Source organism: Pangasianodon hypophthalmus, chromosome 1 (assembly GCF_027358585.1).
Source record: "Pangasianodon hypophthalmus isolate fPanHyp1 chromosome 1, fPanHyp1.pri, whole genome shotgun sequence".
NCBI classification, from domain to species: domain Eukaryota; kingdom Metazoa; phylum Chordata; class Actinopteri; order Siluriformes; family Pangasiidae; genus Pangasianodon; species Pangasianodon hypophthalmus.
The window spans coordinates 33,421,080-33,444,302 of NC_069710.1; the positions used below are offsets into that span (position 1 = coordinate 33,421,080).

The 23,223-nt window shown below is 38.8% G+C and overlaps 1 protein-coding gene across 3 annotated transcripts in view; it reads left to right on the forward strand.

The window, feature by feature from the left end:
- Positions 1–23,223, forward strand: part of LOC113547554 (dipeptidyl aminopeptidase-like protein 6) — a 190,613-nt gene that overhangs the window by 77,628 nt on the left and 89,762 nt on the right. Inside the window, exon 1 of one of the 3 annotated variants that reach the window (XM_034306261.2) lies at positions 1,120–1,884. The exons of the other annotated variants lie outside the window; for them this stretch is intronic. Within the exon in view, the coding sequence (XP_034162152.2) occupies positions 1,786–1,884 (99 nt within the window). The 5' untranslated portion in view covers positions 1,120–1,785. Of the gene's footprint in view, positions 1–1,119; positions 1,885–23,223 lie in introns of those variants that run through there. 3 annotated transcript variants of the gene reach the window in all.

The following is a 23,223-nucleotide window of genomic DNA, read 5'->3' on the forward strand; positions in this document are numbered from 1 at the left end:
ACAAATATAACCATGAAATGAATCCTTTGGAGGAATTCACATATTTCCAATAAGTTTACCTTTCTTCTTCATTCTCTGCTTTAGTTTAAGAGCAGGGTTAGATATACGACTCTCTGCTATGGATAAAGATTGTTGATTTAATTAAAGTGTGCTTTAGAGCTTACATGAGAAACATTGCCACTGCAAACCATGACATTATTGTAGAAGAAATCTTTCACACAAGTCTATCCATACTCAAGCTCAGTTTATTCATTATCCTCTGAGCACACTGATTTAGTATCGTGTATGTGCACATCTAACTATATCAGGCAGAAGGCAAAATCTATCTCAGGTATTTCAACAGTGATGTAAAAAGGCTAGTGTGGTTAAAAAACTCATTCAGACACACTTTTTAGAAAATATATCTCATGCTACTGGAATGCCATCATAATTTTTTCATAAGTCCTTTCATTCTTGCTAACGCAGCACATCTTAGCCATGCACTCGACTCCAGAACGCTCCATCAATCTTTATTTTATCCCTTATTTCATTAGTTAGCTTTTACAGCTATTATGCACATTTATTATCATTTCTATTTTGTTCTTTGTCTGTAATCAAGAGGTATGCTGCTGAATTAGCATCCATCATCAAGTCTCCTGCCCGTCTGCTCACTACTTCCTGGTCCATTTTAGCTCTTAGGAACATGTGAAGATTTTTGCTTTGACAATAAAGCTTTTAATCACACTCCTACATGTGCGTGTGTGTGTGTGTGTGTGTGTGGGAATGATCCTTGTGCTCGTCCCAACTGGCTCCTGAATGATCCTTCTGTGTAGCTTTCATTAGTTGATGAGTGCTAGAGTGCTGCTAGCGTGGGTGGCTAATGCTAATCCTGCATAGCAGAGAAGAGGATGCGTGGGAAATCCTATTTTCTGTGTGTGTGACCTCACCACTCTCGAAATGCACAAGGGACAATGTGGGTGAGCTCAGAGTGGATCTTTAATAAATAAATTATTTTTAAAAAACATGTTTTTTTTTTTCCTTTTCCAGTGTCTGAATGTTTGGAGCTATAGTTTCAGGTCTTTGAGATGTAGTCGGGCTGGAATTTAAATTTTTTTTTTTTTTTTTTACTGAGACCTGGACCCCAATTTCTATCAGGGCAAGATGGTTCCTGAGAAGCTGACCTGATTATAGATGGTGCTGTAGCTCTATTACAGAGATCTATGGCTTCCTGGAAGATGTGCCACATTAAAAAAAAGTAATTTGGTATTTTAATTAATTAGTTCACATAAAATCAGCAGTGGAATGCAGTCGTCTGTTTCCATGGCCAGTGTTGAATAACATGAAAGAGTGGAAGGCCAGGATTCTTTGGGATTGGGAATTGAACTCTCAGTCTCCCAACGATAGGACAAATGCTTTCCAGCTGTGCCACTCGGGAGCTGTGAATGTATTTGCTTTGCCTCTTAAAGCCCTCACTCTTTCATGGAGATATCGAGTTGCAGAAGAGCTTGAGGCTAATCCTGGCACCAGGCTCCGGTTCTGAGGAGATCTTTATCTCTAAGCTTATTAAGCAGAGCTCTAAACTCATTAATGTGATAAGCAGGTTTATCACTCAACCCTCTACAGTAATTCAGAATCTGGAGGAGGAAGATGATACTGGCCTCGATATCAGCCCTCCTTCTGTCTCCCTCGTCCATTAGTGTGTAACGGGAGATGCTGAAGAAGTGATGCTGTACTGAGTGCTTGGTAATAGTTTTAGGTGTGTGAGCTTGGTGAGGCCAGTCTCGGCACTAGCGTGTCAGCTTCAGCATGTTTTTCGAGCACTCCTCTTCGGCAACAGTGCCTATTTCAAAATGCCAACGGCAACGGCGCCGGTCTACGGCAGAAACAGTCAAAAGGCTGTTTAGGGTAAGTTGCTTTGAAATCGCTGTGCCTTCTATCCATTAGCCAAATCAGAGTACCATGAATTAGCATGATCAGTCATATTATTTACAATTAGCCAACACGTCTTTATATGCTTTATATACATTAATCACTCCATCCCTGAGGATGTTATTGATTTCTAACACTAATGTATGATCATATCGTATTCATTGCTGTAGCTACAGTTCCACTGAGGTTCATTTAATGAACTGGATAGAGCTCGGAGTGAACTTGGGTGGAGATTCTCAATGTTTCGTCATGTTTTATATCCCGTGTTGGAGGTTGATGCACTGGTAGAGCATTTTTCAGTACTGAGAAAGTGATTCAACATCAGCGATTTTTTTAATATGGTGTTGTGGAAAGCTTGCTTGTTATGACTTCATCATGGAGCGTTGTACTACACATGATGTAGAATTGAGTCAAAAAGTGTTCGTTTTGGAAAATAAATGTACTCTAGCTTCTTATTTCTTTTTTACTGTTCCTTTTATCGATACACTTAGCATGGGTTTATGGTTATCCATGTTTTTTTTTCCATCCGTTTATCTAGCTCCAGTTAAAACGATTATTAGCTTACTGACTGCTCACTGGTTAAAAATGTTAGACCCACATACCATAACATTTCACAAGTCATTTCAGATTCTGTGAATTTACATTCATTGACTCGTACCGAGTGTGTTTACAGGATGTTCAGTGTGAGCAGATTGTGAATAAGAGTCCGGGGATGAGCAACAGGAGAGTCTTTATGATTTCAGCAGCAGTGCTTAGTTACAATCCTACACAATCATAACATCTCATTCGCAAGGACGTGCACAGCGGACGCTCCACATAAACAGATAAAAAAACGTGCAATTGTTGATATGTTGAAGTTTTCTGTAAGGAGATGTTTATTTAACATTTATGGAAGGAGTCTCCAGTGTTAGCACTTTGTTACAGTCAGAGGTAAAGCTGGAACTTTAGGTTTTTAGACATCTTCAGGACAGAGGAGTTTACATGTTGCGGTTTCTCAGTAACATGAAAAGCTGCGTTTTTGATGTATTAACAGAGAATAAAAAGAGAGGCTGGTGAGAGAATGAGTGTTTATAGCTGCTATAACGTAAGTGATGAGAACTTTTCACAACATTAATTATAACTATAATTGGACAAAAGCATGACGTTGTAAAAAACATTTAATCTTTGTCAAACTGCTGTGGTATAAGAGGAATAAAACCCTAGGGGAAAGAACAGAAACTAACTTGTTATCAGTTATGCATGAAAACATTAAATGTAACTATAAATGAATAAAAATTATGACGTGTCATACTTGCATTTGTAAAAAAAAAAACTGTAATCATTGGCAAATTGCTGTGGTATAAGAGGAAAAAAATGCCTCCTGATATGCTGTTATAGGAAAATAATCCTCTTCGAGATGGTAACAGCATCGCACCACCCTGTCAGGGATGATTTACACCGATATCGTCCCAACCTGGGAAAATATCATGATATAAATTTTGGTTAAGGTCAGCTGTGACATTTCAAATCAGTAGGGAAGAAAAAGCGCTGCAGGATTGTTCGATACGCCCTGAAGCAGACACGCTGAAACAGACAGAATGGACCATCCTGCAGCCTGAACACGCCACTGAAACACTGTCTGAATACAGATTAAATCCATCAATCCATCAGCTTACTGTACCTTTATGTTCTGTCCTTGCCCCATCTCCTCCAATACATTTTCTCCTTGTTCATATAAAGCTGCCAGTTTGTGAAGCTCCTCCTCTAAATTCCTGCTGCACACTGTAGCAGGACACGGTGTTAGAGTGCCTCTGCTTTTATTTGATTTACATTTGCTCAAATGGATGATGCATTTATTCAAAGTGAGTCTTGCTTGCAATCTTGCTTGAGCACTTCCCCTCACTGCTGTTCCTGTTCCTGTTCCTCTGCCTCCTGCTGTATGAATGAGGAGGTGGACGTGTAGGGCGCTGAATCGACCCCTCGCGTCTTTCACATCCTGCTATTGAGCCTGTCTTTGTGCCACATTGAGTCATTCTTCAGTTCGAAATGCCGCTGTCATGTCGTAATTGTCTCTTCGTGACCTGCTACAGAGAACCGACTTTCTCAAGAACAATAACACAATAACAGTCTTACGCCAGGGTCCAAAAATGTCCGCTATCTACTGATATTACATTAGAAAAAAAGGAGAATTATTTTTCAAATATTTCTTAACACATTTTTGTTTAGTTATTCCAAAAAATGTAGAATTTTCTTTTTCTGAAAAAATGTAGAAAAGTCTTTTACATGTTCTTAAAAATGTTTCAAGGTTCTTCAAATGAAGAATTAATTTTTTTAAATAAAGTGGTTCTTGTTGAAGCCTCCATTTGATCCAAAAAGTCCACTATCAAATGTTATTTCATTAGAAAAAATATATATAACTTTTTTCAAATTATATTTCTTAAACCAAGCTCCATGATTCTTCACAAACATTTAAAAAAATTTTTTATTATTATTTTTTATTTTCTTTATTATTTATTTATTTATTTATTTAGCAGCTCATTAAAGCACATGGTTCTTCTTATTGGACTCAGACATTTAGGCAGCATTAATACTCCAAAGTCCAAAAGTCCATCAACATTCCATTATTCTTCACAACAAAAAGTATATTTAGTTATTGATTGATTGGTTGCTGTTTCTTGTTAGTGGACTCAGACTTTTGGTCCTGACAATAACTTAATAACTTGGGAAAAAAAGAACTTATACCAACATTCATTAGGTCCAAAAGTCTACTATCAACTATTATTTTTATTATACTAGGATTTTCTTTTCTTTTTTCTTTCCTTTTTTCCCACATTATACATCTTAAGCAATATTCCATGATTGTTCATAAATTCTTTATAAATGTCCATTACTCTGAATAGTTCCTGAATAGAGATGCACTTTAGCACAGATAATAAGCGATGCAGCAGTAACCACTCTGAGCTTTATGGCACTATGATATTGACATCACAGCACATTCATTTTACCTCATTAATTCATTTCAATTTGTTCAGAACAGTATATACATTAATGCTAATGCTGCTAATAATGCTAAAATTAGCAGCATTAGCATTAATTACTGTACTGTTCTGACCAAATTTAAATGAATTACTGAATGATGACCATAGTGTCATGTTTCCAATTGTATGCTACCAGCTTCCATTCAGTGTTTGTATGTTTATTTTTAGAATAATTTAGTCCAGGATGAAGCTAAATATGTGAGATTTGTCAGATTTTGTGTTCTAGATGCCACAAATTCCTCCTCTCAGCACGTGCTGTGGTTCCCATCACAGTGAGTGTGACTTGTGCGTCATGTGGTTTGCTCTCAGTTCTCCATATGCTTTTATTATTGTTTCGGTCTCATTTTGTCTTCGCCTGTTAGTTCACTGGTTTTGTGGGTTCAGCCTATTAGCTGTGTCACTCGTTTATTGTCCTGAGTTAATCATGTTGCCACTTTATGTTCTTGGATGTTTCACGTTCTTGCCTCTCGCTTTCTTTCATGGTTGTTGTTCCTATTATTATCCTTGTTATTTATAAATATCTATTAATTACTACGAGTCTGGTTTGTATTGTATTTCCTATTGGATTTATTGTATCACATAAAAAAGCAATATCTTGGGAACATTATCTCCAGATCTTTGGCATGAGACACCTGTTCATGGTTTTAGAGTGGACTGATAATGAGGACGTGATGTCCTGACTGTTGTAGATGTTACTCCTCTAATGCGCCATGCTGAAACTTTTTTTGTGCTGATGTGAAGCAGTAGATATGTTCTGACCTCTGTCCTCAGGACTGCAGGATGGTCCTGTCCTCCTCTCCTATAATTTACACCCATCTTTTTCTAACAAGTCTTTTTCTGTGTGTACTCTGACCTCGTGGTGTGTCCTGCTGACTTCTCGTGCCACCCCCTGAAGCTGCCTTGCTCAGGTCATTAGTCTTCCTTCACTAGCTCCATCTCCCTCACTGCTCTCCTCAGGTTTTCACTCGTGGGAGGGCTGTTGTTATTTTTCCGCCAGCAGCAGTAGCTCATTTCCACACCTCGGTTCTGCCAGCACAGTTGTTTTGACCCCATAATGGAAGTGAAAAGTAGAATTGAAGTCATATCATGGCAGGGTGCCTTGCCCTGAACTGGGTTAAACCACGCAGGAGTGTGACACGGCACAGAGAAGTCTCAGCAGGAAATAACCTCCAGATACAAGAGGTTTTAGTTGATTGCGAAGAAAGCCAGTAACTAATGTTACTTAAACAGCATGGCTTATATTTACATTTTATATCCACAAAAGCATGTTTCCAATATCCATTCATTCATCTAATTATTTATAAAGAAATATTTGATAGCCTAGAACATTCTGTCATTTCCTTTTCTATTATTTTATTAGAAAAGAACCACAGTGACCTAAACACAATACTGGCTTAATAGCATTTAATAACATTATAGAGTAAAGAGTAAGGAATAAAACAGTGTGTGGTGCTGTTAGAGGAAAATAATCAACAACTGAAGGGGAGTTACTGTTAACATTCCAAAGTTGATTATTTAGCTATAATAACATATTCACTAGTTTCATTCCTCTTCTACCACAGCAATTTAACAACGATTTTTTTTAATCATGTCATGCTTTTATCCATTTATAGTTACATTTAAAGTTGTGCAACGTTCTCATCCCTTATGTGATAGCAGCTGTAAACAGTCGTTCCCTCACCAGCCTCTCGTTTTCTCTCTCGTCAAGTTAAAAACACTAAAACGCAGCTTGTCATGTTACTGAGAAACCACAACATGTAAACGCCTCTGTCCTGAAGATGTCAGAAAACTTAAAGTTACAGCTTTACCTCTGACACTGGAGACTCCTTCCATAAATGTTAAATAAACATCCTCTTACAGAAAAGTTCACCAGATCAGTGATTACACAGGTATTTTAATCCGTTTATGTGGAGCGTCCGCTGTACAAGTCCCTGTAAATGAGCTGTTGCTATAGAAACGATAACCAGTGTATTGATCTGCAGCTTCACTATGGTCTGTCTGTCCCTCTGTGTGTCTCCTGTGCTGCGTCCTCTGTGTCGTCCATCAGGGAGTCTGATCCCTGACTGGGGACGTGTCCTGTGTCTTCACGTCATGGCTTCTGCTATTTATCTGATTGCTCTAGTCTCCTGCCCTCGTGTGTTCAGCATATGGCCATGTCTGATGGCATTTATCTCTACGTTAGGTGATGTTAGAGGTGAAGGAGTGTGTTCTGTAGGGCAGTTGCTCATCGTCCAGTCTTGCAGTTCCTCATCATTTTCCCAGCATGGACATGTCTTTTTCGTGCTGTGCTGTCACCACTCTTCATCATCTCTGTCTTTACTGCATTTCTTACTTGAGGATGCTGTATAAATAATTACCGATATTTCATATTTCATGTCAAAGTAAATCAAATTAAAATGAGACCCTAGCAGTACCTGGCTTTGTCTATTGTTGTCTACTTTTTTTTTTTTTAGCAACATTGACTGCTGTTTTATGTTTTATTCAGATCTCCAGGCTCTAGTATGTCTTCATTGTTTTTTCAAAAGCAGGTCATCGTTCATGCTCTCCTATCTGATGTTCATGCAGATGGAATAGTCCACTTTATTTTGTGACAGTTTTATTGTATTCTAGGTTATATGAAGAACAATAAACCAGTATTTATTGTCTGTTAATGCAATATGTAGGTGATAGAGGCAAGTACCAATCTTAGACCAGGACTGCCTGGAGCATTATAAATACCAAATGGCATTATGTGGAATGCAAAATATGAATTACGCCCTACGGATTTATTCAGTGTTATTCGTTATTGTGTCTTTTCCTAATGTTGGACAGGGCTTGGTGTTGATAAATGGGGCAGTGTATCTGAACACTGATTAACTGATATCTGTCAGAGTGTCATTTGGCAGTTTGTCAGGTCTGACTGTCTTTTTTGCAAACTTATTGTATACCAAGTAAAGCCTCCATACAGCATGTTGTTTGATGAAGAGAGAGTGTGTGTCCAGAATCGAATCCCTTAGGGAGTAAGAGGTTTGGGCTTCAGGGACTGAGAAGCCAGATGGAGGCAGAATATAGTGAGGTTATTTTGTGTGTGTGTGTGTGTGTGTGTGTGTGCGTGAGTGTGTGCAGTGCATCGAGATTGCAATGTATTGCGAGATGTTGAGTTCATTAGTGACATGAGTTTGAATCTCATGGGACAAAGGCCATGTCACAAGTTGTTGTACAGTATATTGGTTGTTACTGTTTATACCTCAGAGCTGCTGAGTTCTGGATTCTGATTGGTCAGAAGGTGTTGATTAATTTTCTCTAACAGCAGCTCTGACAGTAGTGCATTAGGTGTTGTTAGTAGGGTTCGAGCTTCTTCTCTCAGCTGGGGTGTTGAGTCACTGTTAAACATAGTTGAGCTTTATAGCGGCTCTGGTGGGAGAGAAGTCTGATGATGAGATTCGGAACTGGAACTGTGCTGTGCACTTCATTTACATTCATCAGCAGACACATTTTAGCCAAAGAGACTTATAAATAAGACAAAATGTAATACAGAAGCTTAGCAGGTGAAAGTTAAGAGTCGTGCAAAAGGGCAAAACAGCAAAAGCAGCATGTGTTTATTTATTGGTTTCAGTTTTGGTCTAATTGCTCTAATTTTGTGATGTAAAAATGAAACCAAGATTAATCATTACTGAGCTTTTTCACCTTTAATATAGCAACCAAGAAAATGTAACTGAAAAACAAATTAAGAAAAAGTGGAAAAATGTTTTTGGAAAAAAAAACCTTACAATAACCTGGTTGCATAAGTATACACACCCCTTAACTAATACTTTATTAAAGCTTAATATACAGCACTCAGTCTTTTTTGGGTAAGAGTCTACCGACTTAGCACATCCTGATTTGGCAATTCCACAGGTTTTTGATAGGATTTACGTCTGGACTCAGACTGAGGCATTCCAAAATGTTGATCTTCTTCTTCTGAAGCTGTTCCTTTGTTGACTTGGATTTGTGCTTTGGGTCATTATCGTGCTGGAAGGTGAAATTTGTTGTACACGATTGTGAAAGTCCACGATTCTCTCTATCTTGTCTAGAGCCCCAGTCCCAGCTGAAAAGATGTAGCCCCCACCAATGATGCTGCCACCACCATGCTTCACGGTGGGTTTGGTGTTCTTTGGTTGAAAAGCTGTCTTGTTTATATCTTTTAGAATTATGGCCAAAAAGTTCTACCTTGGTTTCATCAGACCAGAACACATTTTGCCACTCGGTTTGGAGTGATTTAGGTGTGTTTAGTATAAGAAAGGGCTTCCATCTTGCCAGATGTTCCTGCAGCTCTTTTAATGTTGCTGTAGATCTCTTGGCAGCCTCCCTGGTAAGTTTTCTTCTCATCTTTTCATCAATTTTGGAAGGACATCCTGTTCTTGTCACTGTGATGCCCCATTTTCTCGACTTGTTGCTGATGGCCTTCACAGTGTTCCATGGTACATTTAATGTTTTAGAAATTCTTTTGTACCCCTGTTCTGTGAGATCCTGTACATTTCCAGCTGATCTTTATTTGGGGTTAATCAGAATCACTTCATTGATGACAGGTGTTTGATAATTACTTGAATGTGATTGGTTAATTCTGAGCAAGGTCACATAAAAGGATGTGTACACTTGTTATTGTAAGTTTTTGTAAGTTTTTTCTTTTTTATTTTTTTCCCCAAAACATTTCTATTTGTTTCTCACTTGAATTTTGTTGGTTTCTGTATCATATTAAATGTGTCAAAAGATCTGACATTATCTATCTTGGTTTCATGCTTTACATCATAAAAACCTGTAATTTTAACAGGGGTGTATAGATTTTTATATCCACTGTAGTTTCTGCATTTTATGTGTTTGCAAAATCTTGTCACTGATTGTGAGCCTTTACAAAAAAGGACAAATCTAGAATGGAGATACCCCTTTAGTCTGTCCCAGTTTGTCTAAACATCAATAAGTTTAGAATGGATCAGGGATTCTCTAAATTCTGCTTTGGACTTTGGTTTAGACTGGGCATCAGATTATCTAAATTCTGGACTGAGTTTAGGACTAGTCCTAGGATTTGGTTTAGATCTGGCATTGGAGTGTCTAATGTCTGGAATGGATTTGGGACTGGTCATGAGATTGGGCTTAAATTGGGCCACAGATTATCTAAATTCTGGTTTGGGTTTATTACTAGTACTGGGATTCAGTTTAGATTGGGTCTTATCTTAAGTCTATATTTAGTCTGGGTTTGGGACTAGACATGGGATTGTGGAAATTCTGGTCCTGGTTTGGAACTGGGATTGGAATTTGTTTTAGATTGGGCCTGTGTTTGTCTAAATTCTTGTCCAGGTTTGTTTGCTTTAACGCAGAAGAAGACCAGGGATTGAAGAGTGTTCATTATTGTATGATCTAACTAAAACATGTATGCAGTCAGAAAAGTGGTGACTGCTTGTGAATGCCTCAGGTAATTTAGTAAACACATGGAGGCCTGGGACAGTAAATATACAGAGAGCATCCTATACATTTTTACTTTCTCTGTTTTGTGTGCATGTGCTTCTATCTCTCTGAGATATGGATAGCAGTGTTTTTGGGATGTGTTGGGAATTGCCCTGACCCCGTGTCTCGGATGTCTCAGCTACAGGACATGAGCAGATGTTTTCAGCTTGAGTAATTACAGCAGGCCTGTAGGAGTCAGGAAGAGTCTCAACCTCGTGACCTCCTACAAGACCCACATTTAGGTCCTGACCCCAAATCATCCAGCGTTTAGTCCATCTGATCCCTGCCTTGATTTGACTCAGAAATCCAATTCTTACTCCGTCCGTAGAATCTGTTTTTTTCTTCAGACAAAACCTCTCATTTTTTTCATTTCTGTCACTCTGTGCTTATGAGTGAGGCGTTCTCTCAGCATGCTCTGCTCATTACCACTTAAACTGTCAGAGCTAATGAAAAATGAGAAAAGCGTGTCATCACTGTCTCCTGATTTTTTTATTGTTTGATGGGCTTTTTTCCATTTTTTCAAACTCCACTTCCTATATCTCCTTTATATTTGTGAAAATCCTTTTTCTAAGAGCTTTTCTTTCTATTTTAAGAGAAAAGAACATTGATATCTGAGGGAATCATTTTGTTCTAAAAGGAAGGAGCTGTAGCTGAGAAGGTGGAGAAGGTAATTGGGAGGATCTGGCTGTATTCAAGCTTTTATCACCTGTACAGGACTGAATTACACCATGTTCCTCTCCCATCCTCCTCCTAATCCTCCTGATTACTCTCTCATTAACTCGGCTAAAGATGCCAACCTGCTGTTTCTTCACTATCACACAAAAGCTACCAAAAGATGGGTAGCAAAAGATGGTGAAGGCAAAAGTGCTTCCTCAGAGACTCTGAGGTAAAAGTGAGGACTTAATATTGAAATTGTGCACATCGGTATTCAGACCTCAGATGTAACTACAGACTTAAGAGCTATTCAGAAGTTACGTGAGCATTATACAAAGAGTGGACTTTGAGTAAAACTGAGGCGTGTCACAGTTACACATGATTCTGATCATGAACTTAAGCCCATTTTTGTTGCGTGATGTCAGCTCGAGCAGGAGCAGTATTAAGTCTAGTATTAAGTTTGATATAACCACAATATGTCAAGCTGAAATTTATGTCTTGGCTGTGAATAAAGTCAATAAAATTATAGAAAGCCGATTGAGAACAAAATTAAAAAAACATAAATATAAATCTATTAATTAATTAATATTATTATCCCTTTCATGTCCACGAAAAGGCTTTTCTCACACAGATGACTTTGGACAAGACCCATCTTGATTGCAGATGTTTCTTATCTCTAGGGCTGAATTATTTTTTTTGGATAAAATCGTGAATTAGCTTAAAGTAAGCTGTAGGATCAGCAAATGAGTGCTCAGCAGTTTACCATTCAGCAGCTCCAGCACCCAGACAGCAACACCATTTATCTCTTGGATTCCTGGTCATGCGGATCTGAACTTGTATAGTAGCGTCATTCTCAAAACATAGAGACTTTCTGACCAGCAAAATTAAGAATTATGTTTTCATATTATTTTGGAAATTGCAATGGTAATGACATTCCTTTTGAGTAAATAAGAAAAAGTAAAAAGTCTTTAATGTGGTGCTGTGATTTTAAAATACAAGTTTTTTTTTAAAAAATAGCTAACACCAGTGACATGAAATCCAGGGACAGACCAGACCTCACATTTATAATCAGCCTGTGACAAAATAATAAGGAATATTTTTAAGTGTCTGCAAAAGCAGTACAACTGGCTTGCTGGACAAACTAAAATAAATACTTAAATAAATACACAATAATAAAGATTCAAAGATTTTTTTATTGCATAGGAACTTTTAAAGTAATACAATGATGTCTGTTATGTTCAATTTTTTTAAACTATTTCATGACCAATAAGTTAAGGGACTTTTTCTGAGAATTAGAATGACATTGGTGCACATACAAAAATAACAATTATTCAGTTACTATAAAAAAAAACCATCAAGAATCCCAATTGAATTGGATTTGTCCTGGATTCCCCCTGGTTGTTTCCTGCTAGAGCTGTATCAAGCATGTCCCACTGGACAGAGACCCCGGGGCAGACCAGGAACCAGTGCAGAGATTATATCTTACAGCTGGCTTGGGAACATCTGGCGATCCCCCAGGAGGCGCTGCGATCTGTAGCATGGGATAGAAAGGTCTGGAAGGACCATGTGAGCAGGAAAAGCTGAGAGAAAATGAAATGAAAAGAAGAATGTAATGTAATATGCATTTCTTTCTTTACAATGGTGCCCTTGAAAGCAATGCTGTAGCTTTTAGAAAACCAATTTCCAGTAGCTTCACGGACAGTTGTGAAATGTGCTGTGCTTCCAATTAGCCACAACGAGGACATGCTAATAAAATCAACGTCAACCAATCCCACTGTGTTCAATGAGGCAAGTCACAGCTGTGAAAAGCCTGGCCTGAATTTCTTTCACAGTTAACCTCTGGTGTGTATAGTGAACAAGACAATATCCACAAAGTGTTGAAATTAAAGAGCATAAAATGGTTAAAGGTATCTCTCTCATCCTCAGTCAATACACTGCTGTTTAAACTATAAACACAAAAAGAATGTTGTGTTACATGTGAAAGCAGACCATACAGCAGTGAGCTATGGCAATTATCTCTCCAGCCGAGTGTGGAAATTAACAACAACTCTGAATGGTTTAATCAAGAAAAAGAGAAGAGGTAGCGTTCATGTTGAGATGTAAAATACGCACCTGAGTTGCTCAGTAATTAGAGAAGTTCTAATTACTGTATTCTCAATTTGTGCAAACCAGCTAAACTCTAATTTTATGTGTTGTTATTATCTTATTATTGTGTTCAGTGTTCAGAGCTCAGTGCACAGAGAATAAGAACTGATTAAACACATCAACTTGAACACGCTGTGGGAGAAAAAGAGTACTTTGTGATGCCCGAGGGTATAATGAACAGCCATCTCACCCTCTTCACAGTAATACTCGAGACCTGCTGTTAACCAGCCCTTCCATATGAGTCATGCTACTTTCTAAATGTCAAGCACTTGATTTTCATTCTCTGTGCAAAGATTGAGTCATGTTCATTTCAGGAAGTAACATATCATTCTGCATGAATATCTGAATCAAAAAATCTGGATGCTCTGCTCCTGGAGCGAATTTATTTTACAGGTAGGGGTGATCCTCGTCTCAGGCAAACTGTAGGTGTGTTTAAACAGAAGGCAGCTGCCTTAATGGGAACCATTTGAACTGAAAAAGAACCTCAACTGGTGTCATATTCGGGTCTCTATTTAGAGCCGTTGTGTGCCATTAGTTTTGCACGTTATACATGTGACATATTTCTTTACTACTGCTCATTAATTTATCTCAGGATGGAACCAAACTAGTGGTACTTATTTTTTTGATTTGTTTGAAGAAGAATGGGCTGTTTCTACTGAAACATATTGGCTGTATTTATATACAAATATTACAAGTTCTTTAGTGAGCCTACATTTACCAGCCTCCCCACACTAAGAGTGTATTAAAAGTACTTTTTTTAAAACAAATATTCATGTCTCATAAACAAAACTATTCTCAATCACGGATCCATTCCTGAGCCTTGACCCAAATGTAGACCCACATCTAGCCATGTCTCAAGTAGAGACATACATTATAGAACAAATCCCAGGACCAAGCCCAAACCCAGACTGGGATTTAGACAATCCCAATATCTAGCTAAACCAGTCTAAAGTCTCAGCCCCAATCTGGCACCCATAACCAAAACTATGGTCCATCAAGATGTAATCCCAAGCCCAGACCCAAATATAGATTCAATATCAATCCAAATCCAAAGTCTACAGTCAATCCCAGACCCTGAAACAGTCAGTTCTTCTGCTACATTTTTTCTCTAATATGGAACAAGACAGAGGCCCAGGCTGGCCTCATATGAGGTGATTTTTAGGACATTCAGCATACAAAAAGCCACTGACATGTGTCCTGAGGAGAATTGTTCATGTGCCAGCAACAGAGCAGGAGAAACAAGCAGTTTGCCTTGGCTTCGCCAGACTTGCCCAAAACCAAGCTTTCAGTAAGGCCCCAGGAGAGCCTGAAACTGGGTGCTACAGAAATTGGAAGCTGTTTGAATCCATATACCTCCAAGCTGTGTACAAACATCAGGCCCGGGTTTTTGACAGCTTTCCTAATTCAGTACACAACTCCTGGGTATTGAAATACAGTCCCCTTTATCATGCAGGACCTGTTGGATTTTATATTTTGGGGAATGGGGGATATCCCTGTCTTATTAAAAGCAACAAGTAAGAGATGAGAATCACAAACTACTCAACAGCTACCGCTCAAAAGCTTGTACTGTCATCGAGATGGCTTTTGGGATAATGAATAGCCAGTGATGATTAATTTTCTTGCAGGCACTTTGTGTCAGTAGTGGTAGCTTCATGTGCCATCCTCTACAAGATACTCCTGTGAGCCAGGTACGAACGCCCACCCGTGGAACACGAGGCTCCACTCACAAAATGAAAAAGGAGTCCCAGACACAACAAAAATAAATGCTCTGAGAGAAGTGTGTGATGAGGTGTTAGCTGGAGCAAAAATTATTTTCACACCGTAGTGTGCCAAAATTAATAGCTGTTTGTCTTAATAACCAATTTAGCTACAATTAGTGTCTTTTAAAAATATTAATTGTTCAGTTTAGCTATTGTTATTGAAAGAATTTTTGGGTTTTTTTTATTTAAAAAATATAATTTTGGATAAATATAGAAACACAAAGCTGCCTTCCTACCTAGAACACTGCCATCCAACTGGAACAAACTATTTATGTTTGAACCCTGTGGCCTTGTTCAGAAGAGATAGAGGGATAGATAGACAAAATGTTGAGAGAGGGTTATATGCCTGATGTTTGCATTTTGGTCTCTGACTGAGTTCAGGTCTGAATTTGCAGTCTGTGGATGGACTGTACTTGTGTGTTTGGAACTGGGCTTAAGTTGGATTTCACAAGCCTAAGCTAGGCTTGTGTTTGAGACCCAAACTGGCTGTGGGATTGTGAATGAGGGGGATTCAGCATGGGATTGAGTCTATATTTGGGTCTGGGTTTCAGATTGGTCCTTGGAGTTGGTTTAGTCTTTATTTGGGACCAGAGCTAGGTATTGATTTGGATCTGGGTGCAAGAATGCATCAGGATGGACTGAAGTTTTGGTTCTGGGCTCAAGACTAAGCCTGAGATTGTTTAAATTCTGATCTGGGTTTGGGACTGGTCCTGGGACTTGGTTTAGATTTTTTTGTCTTTAATTGGGACTAGAACCAGGTTTCAGTCTTTAGGTCTGGTCTTGGGTCTGGTCTTGGATGCATTTGGATGGACTGTGGTTTTGATTATGGGTTCAGGATTGGGTCTGAGGTTGTCTAAATTCTTGTCTGGGTTGGCACTTATCCTGGGATTTGTTTGGGTTGGGTCTCAGATTCTGGTCTGGGTTTGGGATTGGTCCTGGAATGTGGTTTAGATGTTTCTCTTTATTTGGGACTAGATCAGGGTTTTGACTTGGATCTGGGCTCACAAATGCTTCTGGATAGACTGGATGGTCTAGATTCTGGGCTCAGGATTGGGTCTGAAATTATTTAAATTCCAGTCTGTGTTTGGGCCTAGTCTTGAAATTTGGTTGAGATTTTTGTCTGTATTAGAGAATGGGCTAAACACCAGTCTAATTTTGGGTCTGGGATTAGGAATAGACATGGATTTTACTGCCGATTTAGGCAGGTTTGTGTCTATAATTGATTTATTGGCAGCACTTGGTGTTAGGTTTGGATCGGAGACTGCAGCTGTTGAAGTGTAATTGAGGTAAGGGGAAGCTTTGTAGGTCTGTTGATGATGCAGAGCCACAGATAAACCTGTTACTGCTGTCAGCTGTGTGTGTGGCAAAAGGCTTTCTTTAGGCATAAAGGACTCACACAGCATGGTTGCTCCATTCATGGCTAGTGTGGGATTTAGGAAATGTGCGTAAGGACACTTTAACATCTATTAGTCTTTTTGCCGAGAGTAATTCTTTTGGTTCATTTGCTGTTTGGTTTTATTTAGTTTTAAATTGCACTTCATTAAACAAACCAAAAAGCAAAAATGTTGTCTGAGGGACACAAAACACTTTCATTCACTGGTTTTGAAAAACAGTGACAGAATAAGCTGAACAGAGAGCTTTATCAAGAGCACATAAAAATCACAAAAATCACCAGAGCAGGAAGAACATGGAGCTGCTGCTAATAATGATCATTATATAAATAAGTAGTTTAAAACACATCTAGCATTTATTTTCTCTTTATATTCATCAGTCTAAAGCTCCAGAACACATGGCAAACCACAGACAGTATGCGTGCTTGTAGGCTTGTAAAAATAGTCTTCATGCAACCTTGGCAATGTATCATCTCTTCAGTATGCTGAGGACTTTATTGTGTGTCTGTCTGCAGTTAATCAGCTGTTTATAGTGTATTTCATGAGGAACACAACTGAGGTCATGGGCCACAGTAAGATCACCCAAAAACACAGTGTACTAGTAGGTAATAAATTCACAGATAAAACCAGCACACCTGCTGTAGCAGCATTGTTTTTGGTAAACACTAAAGGATTCATTGTTGGTGTATATTAAAAGAAAAGTTCAGACGTAGGATATGACTCAGCCCATATTATAAGTATGAGCTGACTCATGCTGTTATTTATATAAATGACTGAAGGCCTACAGCTAATCCACAGACTCTATAGACTCAGGAAGCGCATGTTAAAAATATCCAAACCCCCGTGTTCCTCACAAGCTGATGGCTGGTAAATAAATGGAGGTGATAGCAGTGACAGCAGTGTGGGTTTCCTCTTACTGCAATGTCACGCTGCGAGAATCCGAGCTGAACTGGTAGCAGGTGACAGGTGAGATGGGAAACTGCTTCTAGCATAGCATAATGTGCAGCGTTTTTCTTCTGAGAATAGCGCTAGACCAGTCCCACTCAGGAGACAAGGAATAAACGAGCGCTATTGAATTCTGGATTGTGATTGGTCAGAAGGTGTTGATTAATTTCCTATAACAGCAGCTCTGGCAGTAGTGCAGCTGCAAATCATAGGTTCACATATGCACTTGGTATAAGAGGAATAAAACACCTGGAGATGTGCTGATATAGAGAAATAATCCACTCTGCTTCGTTACACCACCCTGTCACTGATTATTTTACTATAGCTGGTACAGACAAGAATGAGATCAGAATAAATTCCTGAATATTATCAGGCAGAAGAGAGATAGATGAAAACCCATCTTTATCCCTCTGCTGTTTTTCTTTCTCTTTGTCTTGGTTGATTGTTTTCTCTCGTAGTTCTGATCTCAGAAGAGCACACAGCTTTGGTAAACACCCTGCTTTAGCAAACCCTCCATTTCTCACATCACAATACAGAGCATTTGGATCCTTCAGCCTCATTTCAGCTGTTGTTTTCTTTGATAGAATATACACAATATACACAATTCACACAACACACACAATACAGACTTCATCTTGCCATCAAAATCCAGTCACTACCTTTTTTAGAGGCACAAATACTGGTTTAAAGCGCCATTATTTCACTCATCTGCTCATTTTTTAAAATGATTCATGCTGTAGCTTAAGTTAGAGGTGAGAGGCGTCAGCTATTAGCCAAAATACACAACATAATTACACCAACATTCAACATATACCCCAGTGAGTATGTGCTGATTCCAGTTTATATGATATGTGAAGGTAATGTTCACCAAAGCAACAACATAAGAAAATAACTGATAAACTGGAGATGAAAACAAATATCAGCATATACACTGTATTAGGAACACCTGTACACCTGTACACCTGGACACTTATGCAGTTATCTAATCAGCCAATCATGTGGCAGCAGCATGATGCATAAAATCATGCAGATGCAGGTCAAGAGCTTCAGTTAATGTTCACTTCAAACATCAGAATGAAGAAAAAGTGGGATCTCTGTGGCTTTAACCATGGCATGGTTGTTGGTACCAGATGGGCTGGTTTGAGGATTTCTATAACTGCTGATCTCCTGGGATTTTCACACACAACAGTCTCTAGAGTTTACACAGAATGGTACATCTTTACAACCGTGGTGAGCAGAAAAGCATCTCAACACATCAACAAGTGTGGTCTTTCTCCTTGAGGTTCATCGTGTTTGTGTTTAGGCCACGCCCACTTCCTTCCTTCTCATTCCTTCTTTGTATTTTTTCCAATAAATGGCGTTGTCACAGCATCTTATCTCTTGTCTTTAATCTCTTACCTTCTCATTGATAAGACTGTGTTGTTGCTCTTGGTTCTGTGGAATTTAAGTTATTTTTTTTAAACACACACACACACACACACACACGTTGGTAATTCTATCTTTGCAGGGTATTTCTCTTTGTTTTGTGTGTTACTGTAACTGAAGAATGCTAGGCCTGCATCTAAACTTAACACCAGTAACCAAAAGTAAATCTTCTGGCTCTTTCCTTTCTTTCTTTTTCTTTTTTCTTTCTTTTTTTTTTTAAATAAAAGCAGCCCCTTTTCTCATGGGGACCAGCAAAATGTTCGCACAAGGTCAGAACTGCTACATGTTCCTAACATTATGGGGACGTTTGGTCCTCATAAAGAGATAGATAAAAATGGACACACACACACACACACACACACACACACACTGTTACTGTTTGAGCCTCAGGTGAATATCTGGAGTGTATTATATTGAAGAATTTCAGAGGTGTGAATTTATTTGATGTCTCTGAATCCCACCTCTTGATCTGACTTGCTTATCTTGAGGGCTTTTGAAAGGCGAGGAGTTTTAATGAATTACTTTATTATCTTCTCTGTCGAGGCTTCGCCCCTGCTGGCCTTCTCTCATTTTCATATTCCATTCTTTTCATACACTGCCACTCAAAAGTTTTTTTAATTACAGTTTACTCACTGTGGGTCATTAAATAGGGAGATAAACAATTAACCCTGTGTTCTAGTAAACTGCTAAACCCGTGTATTTAAGGATTTGTTTATTGATTGCTCTCAGATCCTCATACAACTCTAAATGTGTAACTCTTTATGTGTGAACTCATAAAGCTGTTAATCCATCCATCCATCCATCCTCTCAGTTTAATTTAATTCATATAGAGTTTTTAACAACAGACATCATCGCAGAGCAATATCCATCCATTTGTCACTTCTCTGTACTACTTATCCTACACAGGGTCATGGGGAGCCTGGAGCCTATCCCAGGGGACTCGGGGCACAACACTCACACACACATTCACACACTATGGACAATTTAGAGATGCCAATCAGCCTACAACGCATGTCTTTGGACTGGGGAGGAAATTAGAGTACCTGGAGGAAACCCCTAAAGCACGGGGTAACATGTAAACTCCACACACACAGGGCAAAGGCAGGATTCAAACCACCAACCCCACCACGCCCCAAGCTGTTAATCCTGTAGATAAAATTCTACTAAACAGGACTAGCATTAACTGCTATATAGAGGTATCATGATGATCATGATTAAATCTGCACGGTTTCAAATATTGTATCAATCCAATACTGTGCTCATTTACTTGTAAAATGCTCTGATACCAACCTCCAATGCCAGCTGATACTATTTAATGTAAGCCTAGTGTATGTCGTAGCATGAACAGACGACATGAAATGACAGCAATCTGGCCATGATTAATGATTAATGATCAAAGTAATGCAGACTGCAAACTGTGAAAATATCAAGAGGAGGAACTCCAGTATCTTTCTGCGAAACAGGTAACCTGATAAACCATGGAAACCAACCTGAGAAAGCAACACCTGATTAAACGGTCTGAAAGATTTAATCATAAACATTTCTCCATTCACGTCTACCTATTCCTCGGTTAGATTTTCACATCGTAGAGCATCTATAATGAGCTCGTTTAACCAAAAATGCTAAAACATAAAGAGTTCCAAAACTTTTGAGCCTGCGGCGCGAGGGATATGTCTGCACTTTGAGAAATATTCGACTGTTACCTGGATATCTGACTCTAACTCCTTCATTAGTCTGAAAGAGCGAGAGAGCGGTGATTCAGCCCAGAACGACTGGATGTGAACTCAAATATATTCAGATTGTAGGAGGCATTATTTTTTATTTTTTTACGTGAGCTGCTAAATTGAGCCAAAGGACAGAGAGTTCTGCAGAATACGATGTGTTCCTGATGTCTGAAGCATAGACCAGAGAGAAAAAGAAATGAAACAAATTCTGACGATTTAGACGAGTTATTAATATTATTATTTAGTTCTTTATTTAATGTCGGCTCTGTGTTCTCCATGCTCAGGTGCGTTCTGTGATCTCTCTTCTCACTTGCTAAAGGTTTGCTTAATTTTTCAGTCACTTGATTTTTCTGAGCACGCTCTCCTTGTGTCTGGTTTCACCGCTGGTGTCCGAGGAGCTGTACGCGGTTCTGATTTTTTCTTTAGTGTGTCCCTGTTCATGATGTTCCAGAACCAACAGTCTCATCCCTAAAAGATGCTTGAACAATATAGACACTAATATTTCTACATAACACAAGGCTTATTGTTTAGCTTTAACAAACAAAACTCAAAAGATCATAATTCTATACGATAAAACACTATGTACATTATTGCTTAAAGGTTCACCTCTGAAGAAGAGTAGCACATTTCCTAGAGCTTTACAAATTTAATGAACTATTTATTGTTTCTTTTTGTATTAAGACCCTGTGATAACAGTAACAGGAACCTGACAGCATTGCTTTGTTGTAAACCTTCTAAATAGCTGGCCTGATTTATATTATTGATGTAGTACACAAAACATGATGCCAATACAAAGTAAAAGTAACTGGCATGTTTTATCAGCCCCATATGAGTGCTTCTGCTCAGTATCAGTGCATCGCTAGGTTTCACAAAACACTGCCAAGAGACAGATCCTCATCCAATCACCTGATTAATGAGGAATCAAACACTTGGCTTCATTATTTTCCTAAAACAGCACGTCCTGAGGTGTTTTATTCCTCTTATAACACAATGTTCTGACTATTACTTTATATACATTTATAGTTACATTTAATGTCGTGGAACCTCTGTGAAACAAGTCTCACTCACACTAAAGCAGCTATAAACAGTCGTTCCCTCACCATCCTCTCTTTTCTCTCTCTCCAGAAGTTAATAAAACAAAAAAAACTCCCCCATCAAATTGTCGTGTTCCTGGTATAAAGTCCTACTATCAGAGCTGCTGTTATAGAAAATTAATCAACACCTTCAGACCAATCAGACGCCAGAATTCAACAGCGCTCTGATCTAAAACAATATTAGCAATATCCAACATTAAGTAGGTGCTCCAGTGACAATCAGCTAATACGAAAAGGAAACCCTGGTCATTTTTATAGCTGAAAATGGTGCAGTCGTGATGCAGGAGCTTGATTTTGTTTTGAGTTTAGTTTGCGTCTCTCTGAGCTGCAGGCTGGAGGAGGTTTAAAATGCCACTGCTGCTTGGTTATTGACCTTGTCGTTGTTTACAGTGTGCAGATGAACGATCGGTGTTTTGTACAGACGTGGTGTAAATAAGCACCTCACATGTTCAGGCATATTGTGAGCAGTAAGCGGCGGTGAGACGGAGCTTTGTGTCCTGCGTGCGAGGACAGGATTATGATTGTCGTCATTATAACCTCATTTATGTCTTCATGGGCTGAGAATTACAGACGATGAACAGCAGAACTAATCGTGTTTGATGGCTCGGCTCGAGGAGAAGGCAGAGAAATTGAGCAGTCATGTTGGTGAAAATTAGATTTTTTTCTCTCTTTCTCTCCTTCTCCTGTATAAAGACATTCGTAGATGTAGAAAGGCTCAGGTGTGCATGAGCATGGGGATTCATATTCAGGCTAATGCTTTACTCTGCTAACATTCCCCAGTGTGTGTTCAAGCTCAGGTTGAGGACAGAGTCCATGTGGATTTATGTCCCCAAGGGATAAGAATAAAGAGACACACTGTGACTCAGGTGCTGCAAGTCCATAACATTAGATATGAAAGCTAATTCTGTAGAGAGATGAAGAGTCTGAAAGTCTAAATGTTGAAATTCTGGAGGATTATTTCGTTTGTCCCTCTGGGGGAACCCTGAAGATTTTTAACAAAAAATACATCATGTGATTACGAGATCAAATCCAGACAATGCCACAGCCACCCGGGATTGAGAGACCAAGAGAGAAAAATGGTCCATTTGATTCCATATTTTTATTTATTAAAGAACGACACGTCATACATTTAATGTTGTGGAATGTTGGTGAAACATGTTAGTTCCTGTTCTCATGTATGTTATAGCAGCTATGAACAGTTGTTCCCTCAGCAGCATCTCTTCTCTCTCTCTTGAAGTTGAAGAAAAAAAAATGCAGTTTGTCAACAGGAACTGTTAAACTATCCAAAAGAACCTTGTGGATCCCTTTTACTAAATGCATAGGAACCTTATACAGATTTACTCTAGTGCTTTGGGCAGTCTTCAGGTTGGCCCTTTGAGGAACCCCTACAACCCTAAAGTAGAGGTTTTTCCTTTCAGAAAGAAGTTCAAGTAGAAGTGTAACCATCCAGAACTACTGATTAACCTCAATTCTACAGCATCCAATTGGAATGGCTCCTTTTCTTTTAAGATTGTATAATCAGTTCTCTTGCTGTGTTTTCCATTACCATGTTCTTCAGCTGTTCTCTCGTCCAGATCTTATCTCCAGACTGTGTTATTAAACCTCAGTAAAAGTGCAGCAGTGTAATCAGCCACACACTTACGTTGAGAGGTCTGAGTCTGATGTGTTGAGAGCGCTTGTTCTCGCATTCTCTCACAAGA